General features: G+C 33.8%; 1 protein-coding gene across 1 annotated transcript; it reads right to left on the bottom strand.

Annotated features, from left to right (window-relative positions):
* Positions 1 to 35: 35 nt before the first annotated feature.
* On the bottom strand, positions 36 to 7,568 carry LOC132718206 (probable ATP-dependent RNA helicase DDX49). Its single transcript, XM_060701850.1, has 2 exons — positions 7,388 to 7,568; positions 36 to 318 (listed from the first exon to the last, which is right to left on the bottom strand). The coding sequence occupies exons 1-2, from the start codon at positions 7,497 to 7,499 to the stop codon at positions 44 to 46; spliced, it is 387 nt and encodes a 128-aa protein (XP_060557833.1). The 5' UTR covers positions 7,500 to 7,568; the 3' UTR covers positions 36 to 43.
* Positions 7,569 to 9,303: the final 1,735 nt, after the last annotated feature.

Below are 9,303 nucleotides of genomic sequence, written 5' to 3' on the forward strand. Positions count from 1 at the left end.
AATCAAGTTGTATATGCAAGACAGGCTTTATTGTATATAATTTTTAAATCCAAGCTATAACAGGACAAACATCTATTTTATTATTATAACTACAGTAAATACTGTTACCTAGACCACCTGTTATCACAGATACCCTCACACCAATTGGTTTTCCTAGAACATTAAACTGCTCCGAAATCTGAAATGCCAGTTCACGAGTTGGTGTAAGCACAAGAGCAAATATTCCAAATGGATCTTCTGACAATTTCTGTAAGATTGGTAGAGCAAATGCTGCAGTTTTACCACTTCCAGTTTTAGCACATCCAATACAATCTTCACCTGTAATCAGTCATAGAAAGACATCATGGTCTTAACTTAAGTAGATAAATAGTCTTTTACAGAGTTAATGGAATAAATCTAGAGATACATTTAACAAATGTGTTTCTGTTAAGGGTACACCATTAAACGGTTAACTAATTTTAGGGCAATAATTTAGCCAATAGAAAACGAGCAACATACTATATTGCACAGTATGACATGACATTTTCATAGAAAAATGGCAGTATGACATTAAAGCATTTGAAACAAAGAAAAGTAGCCCAAAATTACTTGATATTCTTTTATCTTTTACATGTATATTTATTAAAGCCATTATTCAAGTTTCCAAAATCTGAAATTCCATACAATCTTAGGAGAAAAATGTAAAATGGGTGATCTTTATGCAGTACTTGTGCCATTTGAAAGATTGTTCAAACTAAATTCATAAGAAAAATTCTTTACTCTTTTAACTTGCATAATTATGCAAAATCTTAGTGGGTAAAATTTCGTCTTCCAGTGATTCATAAATTGTACTGCACTTGTGTCAACATGTAAAGTTTCAATATGGCTAATTATGTTTATCACAATAATAAATATCAAATGTTAAATTTCAAAACTTTTTTCCCTGTCTACTATAAAGTATTTGGACTACAATTAGTTTTGGCTTCCATAACTTTAAATGTCCCTTTATTTTGATGTTGTGCAACAGTAAATTTATGGGTTAACCATGTTTGCAAAGGCTACCAGAATTTTGGAAGTTTGTAAACAGTACATAAATATCTATCAAATTTGGGTCAAATAAATTATACCATTTGATAAACAAATCAATTCTGTATCTTTTTATTGCTCTCTTTAAAAATAAAACCTCAATAACATCTTAATAGTATTATACCGAACTATTTTATACAAAAATATTTAGAGCTTGTCTACCAATTTCAAATGAAATCTTGTGGAACTTAATATTTTGGGAATTCTAGCATATATTTTTAGTAACAGACAATATACTATTTTTTTGTAATTCCAGCTGCATGCCAAAATATTGCAAGAAAATCAAACTTCTGTAAAAGTACTTTATTTATAAGAATAATGAAAAGATTCAAGACTTAAGTAATACTTGTAAGTTGTATATGTAATCGTGATTTGTGACCGATTTTGCAGTTTTTTTACCATATTTCTACTGCGTTACTAACACAGTGGGGAATATTTTAGCATATTTTGACCTATTTTTGCTGATTTACATGGGTTGTAAGTGCTGAAATCAACATGAAAATTATTTAGTTTGTTCACTTGACAATATTTTACTTTTTAAAACATTTTCAAAATTTTCATGAAAATTTGCATGAATCTGGAGGTGTGCAGCTTTAATGAACTATTTAATATAAACTTAAAATATAATTTACAAATCTGATTATCATCATTCACATCATTATCAAAATATGAATCCAATGATCTGTATGTTATTACACTGTTATTTGTAATTGCAAAGTCATATCTACCACAATCTCTTGGGTTACACCCCTATGTATACTTGTATATAATACACTAAGAAATGGGAAAGAACAATATATATGTCAGACTTCCTGAAAGTTAAAACAAGAGGGCCATGATGGCCCTAGATCGCTCACCTGACTTATCAAACTCATCCAAACAATTACCTAGACAAGCATTCTGACCAAGTCTCATGACAGGTGAGTCAAAAATGTGACCACTACAGTATTAACAAGGATTATCCATATTTGAGCAGTGCGACCTAGTTTTTTACCCAGGTGACACATATTCAAACTTGACCTAGAAATCATCAAAACAAACTTTCAGACCAATTTCCAGGATACTTGGATCAAAACAGTAGCAACTAGAGTGTTAACAAGATTTTTCTATTTTTAGCTTCGGTGACCTAGTTTCACATGAGATTTTGAACTCATCCAAGCAATTACCTAGACAAGCATTCTGACCAAGTTTGATGATAATTGAGTCGAAAATGTGACCACTAGAATGTTAACAAGGTTTTTCCATATTTGGGCGGTGTGACCTAGTTTTTCATCCAAGATGACCCATGTTCGATCTTGACTTAGAAATCATCAAAACAAACTTTCAGACCAATTAACGGAATATTTGGATCACAACAGTAGCCACTAGAGTGTTATTTTTAGCTCCTGTGACCTAGTTTTTCATCCGAGATGTCCCATGTTCGATTTATTCCCAGCAATGACCTAGACAAGTTTCCTGACCAAGTTTAATGACAATTGAGTCAAAATTGTGATCACTAGAGTGTTAACAAGGTTTTACTATTTTTTGCTCTGGTGACCTACTTTTTCATCCGAGATGACCCATGTTCGAACTCATCCGAGCTATCACCTAGACAAGCATCTTGACCAAGTTTGATGATGATTGATGCAAAAATGTGACCGCTAGAGTGTTTACAAGGTTTTTCTATTTTTAGCTCCGGTGACCTACTTTTTCATCCGAGATGACCCATGTTCGAACTCATCCGAGCTATCACCTAGACAAGCATCTTGACAAAGTTTGATGATGACTGATGCAAAAATGTGACCACTAGAGTGTTAACAAGGTTTTTCTATCTCTAGCTCCGGTGACCTACTTTTTCATCCGAGATGACCCATGTTCAAACTCATCCGAGCTATCACCTAGACAAGCATCTTGACCAAGTTTGATGATGATTGATGCAAAAATGTGACCGCTAGAGTGTTTACAAGGTTTTTCTATTTTTAGCTCCGGTGACCTACTTTTTCATCCGAGATGACCCATGTTCGAACTCATCCAAGCTATCAACTAGATAAGCATCCTGACCAAGTTTGATGATGATTGATGCAAAAATGTGACCGCTAGCGTGTTAACAAGGTTTTTCTATTTATAGCTCGGGTGACCTAGTTTTTCACCAGAGATGACCCATATTCGAACTCATCCGAGCTATTATCTAAACAAGCATCCTGACAAAGTTTGATGATGATTGGGTCAAAAATGTGACCACTAGAGTGTTCACAAGGTTTTTCTATTTTTAGCTCCTGTGACCTAGTTTTTCATCAGAGATGACCCATGTTCGAACTCATCCAAGCAATTGACTAGACAAGCAATCTGACCAAGTTTAATGAAGATTGGTTCAAAAATGTGACCACTAGAGTGTTCACAAGGTTTTTCTATTTTTAGCTCCGGTGACCTACTTTTTCATCCGAGATGACCCATGTTCGAACTCATCCGAGCTTTCAACTAGATAAGCATCCTGACCAAGTTTGATGATGATTGAGGCAAAAATGCGACCACTAGAGTGTTCACCAGCAATTGTGGACGTACGACGGACGACGGACATTCACCGATCCTAAAAGCTCACCCTGAGCAAGCTCAGGTGAGCTAAAAAAGTGTCAGACATCTGGTCTCACAAACCATGAAAATCTGTCAGACCGAAGCAAAATCTGTCAGACCGAATAAAATTAATCAAAATCAAAGGAAAACTAGTGTTTGTATTTCTAAGACACTTTCCGGTTTTAATTTGTTCGCTGTAAAATTTGGCGCAGTCTGTAAAGCGCATTTTCATCTCCTCCCTGTCGTACACCACGATTCACTGTCCTGCTTCCATTTTTCTTAATCTTTTGTCTCAGGTCTATTCTTTTCATCCTTTTACTGCTGTTCTACACGCTCCTCTGACGTAGATTTTCGTTTTTTCCCAGATTTGGCACCTTTAGCGACGCCATTTTGCATACATGCTACTTGGATTAAAGCCGGACAGTCACACCAATCCGGAATAAAAAATCGTTGGACCTAATCAAAATTTATCAGACATGTCCATTGGACCGACGTATTTCGGGAAGTCTATATATATACTCCTGGTTTAGACCCCAGGGTCTATTTCAAGATAAAGCCATATATACAATTGAAAACAGCATTTTGGTTATGGGTCACCAAAGGTGAGCAGAGGTATGTGAACATAAAGTCTAACAACAAGTCATGTGATACGATAGTCCTTCATTGAAATACTTCACATTTTCTTTTTTTACAGTTTTACCTTTATCAGAAAATGCGAAGTCTTTCCCTAATGGGCTAATTTCCTATAGCACAAAGCGACACGCTTTTCGAGTCTATTTTAATTTACCGGTAAATCACAACCTAAATGTTATTTATCACAAAAAGCAACTGACTGCATAAAAAACGGAAGCATTTTTTTTCAAAAACTGTATAAAATATGCAAAAATTACTCATGATAAGTAGTATATTCATCCATATATTTAAGAAGACACATAAAGAAATTTTGTGTTGACCCCCATATTGGAAAATTTGGTTCCTGTAATCACCGATATGCGCAGTACTCACCAATATGAAAGCTGTTTGCAAGACTTTTCAGGGCCTTTTTACCCTTCTGTACTGTAGCCGGTATTCGGCTACTTCCCAAAGCCAACTTACTACCTTTTTTCCCCAAAAAACAGTCTAAAATTCCCCTTCTTGCAAAGATTTTCCCTTTCAGAGAAATGTTACATCTAAGAAAATAACTTGTTAACAAACTTTCTTGTTTAAAAATAGATCATTGTTTTTGTCCAATGAAAGCTAATTATTCAATTACCCACTAGAGGGATACCTCAAATCAAGAACCCTCACATGTCATACGTAAATTTTCTATAATTAGGAAATATGAGTTAATGTATTCTTAGGCAAATACAAAGTGACAATAAATTGATCTGTAAAAAAATCCCTGTAACTTATGTTGGACAGAACAGGGCTCTCAGTAGGGTCAGAATTTCACGAGTCAAAGACTCTTTGGCTAAAATTTTCATGAGTCAAATAATTTTTTTCTAGTGTCATTTGACTACATGAATCATTTTTATGTAACAAAAATAACTGTATTGGAGGTCATTTTTGGAGATTCCAAAGTCTAAATTGACAGAAAAAAATGCCTAATTATAAATGTCTATACCCCCTCCACCTAAAAAAACAAACAAATAAAACAAAAACATGAATTGCTGTGAAAGAATAGAATAAGCAGCAGCTTTTCTGATTAAATGTATAAAATATAAAAAAAAATATCTTTACTGGTATGCTATATCATATAAATTTTAAATACCAAAATGTACCAGGTATATTTATAACAAATGCACAGGTACTCTAAGTAAATCAAAGACGTATTATAACCCTTTAAAAGCAATCAATAATTGACACCTCAAGTATGTAATTCTTATCAGTTGTGTAGAGCTATTTTTAGCGCTGTCAAATTGCAGCCACTGAATTGTCACGCTTCAGTGCACAGGGTATAAACAATTGCCGTGTGTAAAGCATTTAATACACAGCTTATACTGCCTGTTGACATTTTTTATGAGTGTGATTTGAACACATGTAGGATTTGATAATTAGGGGTGGATTTAAGGTAATTATTATTGCATAGCTGAAAATCCCATGTGGCAAATTGACTCTTGAGCAGATTTTATCACGTGTCAAATATGTGCATTTCCTGATTTTCACGAGTCAAAATCCGGATCCCCGTGTCAATCGAGAGCCCTGCAGAAAGCTCCTAAAATAAGTGTGTTTGGGGGAAAATATGCAAATATATTATGATATTTCCCCCAAATGTATGATTTAAATAAGTCTTTATTTATAGTAATAACGGTTAAACTGCCAGTGGAAAATGTGATTTTTTTCCCCAAAAGTATTAAAACCGCACATTTTTTCCCCACAAAAAGGGCTTGGGCGCCTTCCCCAAAACTAGTGAAAAGGCCCTGCTTTTACACGGGATTGTGTAAAATTGTTTAAAAGTTGAATAAATTGTTTTTGAGAAGGAAAAACACATAAATTGTGATAGGATAATTTACATCAAGCATTATTTGTAACATTTTATATGGGGAGTTTGAATGATTGTGCATGCTTAATGTTTTTCATTTTGCTATGGACTTTTAAATAGATATCTTTAGACGTTAAGCCAATTTGACCATAGTCCAATAAATTAGACGTTACAGGCTTGTTATAGTTTATGTCGGTCAATTCAAGCCCGACGTCTAATAGTTATTGCTCAAAAACGCATAGCATCATAAAAAATTCAAAAATGTCTATTGTCTTGCCTTTCAAGCTTTATTCAAAAGCTTATCTTCTTTTCTTTCAATTTCATGCTCAATCATACACAAAAACTCTCAAACAATGTACTTATCAATTAAAAATAAAATATAAACATCAATCTATTTTTGTCCATCAGCCATACAGGTTAAGCAAGGTGCTTTACAGATTGATTCCAAATTTTTGAACGGAAAAATATATTCGAACAAACTGACGGTGCAATAGCAGCATGGGCAATTATTTTGTTAAAAAAATATTCCGTTAGATTGTTCTGACACAGTTAGACGCTTGCATTTGAATTAGCCATTTAGATTTCGCGCACTTTATGGCCGCCATTTGTTTATTGGCTGTAAAGGGAATTTAAATACATGAGAGGATTTAATCATGATTTTTCGGATGTGACAGTTTAATTATTTTGACAAAAGGTATATATTTTTTAGTTTTGTTCATAAATAGGTCAAAGCTTATGTAAATACACGCTGCCTTCATTGTTTTTCGTTCCGCCCGATTTTCTGGCAGAACATGCTATGGGTTTTTGAGCAATTTCGATATGACGTTGCTGTGCCAGAAGCAAAAATATCTCAAAGCGACGTCATATTTATAGGACTTCTTTGACCAATGTAAAAATATAATTAAATCCGCGGTTTATGTCTAAATATTTGGACTAGTGATACGACAGCAATGCTGTCACTTCTTCATTTAATTGTATCAATAAGACATAACAAAATTTATTTGGAAGTCAGAGAATGCAATTATGCTGATAAACTTTGAGATATTATTCTGTTGATCAAACCTTTTTTTTTGTTAAAAAAAAACAAACTTTGCCTGAAGAGTGCAAAATATATATTAAACTGTTAAATTACCCATATAAATGGTGCAAATCTTTTATGCCAATAATGCAAATTTATTGAATAACAGATCGACACAAATATGTTACAATGTAGTGAAAAAACATGGGCGTCTCAGTGAGAAAGTCGATTTAAAAAAAAACATTTGTCGCGAAATCATGTGATTTATACAAATAACTGTTTACAATGCATACCTTTCAAAATGTGAGGAATACAATTATCTTGGATTCCGGATGGTTTTTTTAGTCCCATTGTTTTACACTGATTGGATAACCAGTCGTGCAGACCTAAGTCTTCGAAATCCATTTTTTTCTATTTTGTTTACATCCGCGTGTACACCATTCCTGCAGAGTTATTGTTCTTGACCAATAAAAATTGGTATCACGCCACTAAAAATTATCCTTCGTTGAGCTCAATAAAAATGTTTAAATTGGAGTGAACGATTAGACCCATTTTAGAATCTGCGTTTTACCCCTAATCTAACCCGTTATTGTAAGACATTTTTCGCATAAAGTTATCTCGATATCTGTTGGACAAGTATTATTAATTAAGCTGGACTAAATTTGTTATGCATTTGGAATAAGTAGATGGCTACCCAGTGGTTGCACTGCTTTCACGATTTAGTAAAGACACCATCTTTAGAAAAATGTATCGGTTTCCAAAAAAAGTTTTTTACTTGAGTTAAATGAAAGCGATTAGATAAGATAACATATGTATACAAACATGTCTTGTTATCAAGGGATTCTGATCCTCTGCCGAACAGGACCATATACGTTTTTTCACGTTTCATAGATTGTATTTGGTTATTAAATGTGTTTTGTAACATTGGCAATCTTTAGAGATGCTTGTACAATTATTCATAACATCAAAAGGCTTCAATTCAATTTATCTACATTAACACTCAGTTTGTATAATGTACAAAATCATGAGAAATATTAAAGAAATAGGTCACTACACGTGATGCTACTTTTCTATAATTTTCATTTAATTCGTTAATCTCAATTATACTTTGTTACCTAATCAATAATCTATACCTTCATTCTTTCTTCCGACTGTATCAAGTGGACTTCAGCATTGTAAAACTTGCCAGGAAACATAATGTGCAGAATGCGCACAGCAAATTAAGCAACAAAGTTTCAGATTCTTAGTGAAATCAAAAATTTGGATTTAACCTGTCTGATAGAGCATGTATTGTAAATGCTTCAAAAATGCAAAACAAATCAGCGTGTGCCTTAAACAAGAAATCAATGGGCAGAATTAAAATGATGGAATTTTGAAAGAGGATCTGAGATTATGAAGCATGCATATCACAGAAGAGATGTCAGCAGAATTCAACATTTAATCATGGTTATGGTGCAATTTTGAGTTGGGAAACATCTACAGATGAGTTCATACCGGCGGTAATCATGAAAAAAAAACACCTAAAAATAAATCGAGACCAAGAGCAAGTGATAATGTTGAAAGTAATGATGGCACTGACTCAAATACAAAATGGGGAGATGGAGGTTGCATGTCTTAAAATATGATTCTATAAAACTTAACAATCTAACTGAACTGAAGAGGTCATATACATGTACGTGTTCTTTATTTTTGGTTAGGTTTGGTAACGGGTCTGATGCCTTCAATGTATAATCAAATATGTTTATGCTCAAATTTAAAGCTGTATATACTGTCACAGTATAAAACGAGTACTAGTATGGACATAATGAATTTCCGCGCCGTAATGCTTTCCCGTAAAACTAAATTTTCACAACTGCGCATATCTAAACAGATAATCGTAAAGGTAGCATTTTTGTCGGATCTTCTCAATATATGTAATGCATAGCTGACGCAGTGATGTAATAAATATCTAACTTTTTTCCAGCATTCTACGCACATACATGTACATGTACTTCTGTATGTTTAATTTTCGCTTCATTACAGTTGCATCGCCAGAAAGCTCATGTACATCGCATGGAATGCCAAAACACGGTGCGTACTGTGAGCTTGCACGAAACAAATACCATCGCTTGTCGTTCAGGTAACAGTGAGTTAGGTCGCTATAAGATCGCTTAGTGTTCCAAGTGTATTGTTTTGTTTTTCAAAGAAAGACAACTCTGTCGACCTTGTT

The sequence above is a fragment of the Ruditapes philippinarum genome, unplaced genomic scaffold (assembly GCF_026571515.1).
Source record: "Ruditapes philippinarum isolate M1 unplaced genomic scaffold, ASM2657151v2 ctg16617_1_1_1_1, whole genome shotgun sequence".
Taxonomy (NCBI): Eukaryota; Metazoa; Mollusca; class Bivalvia; order Venerida; family Veneridae; genus Ruditapes; species Ruditapes philippinarum.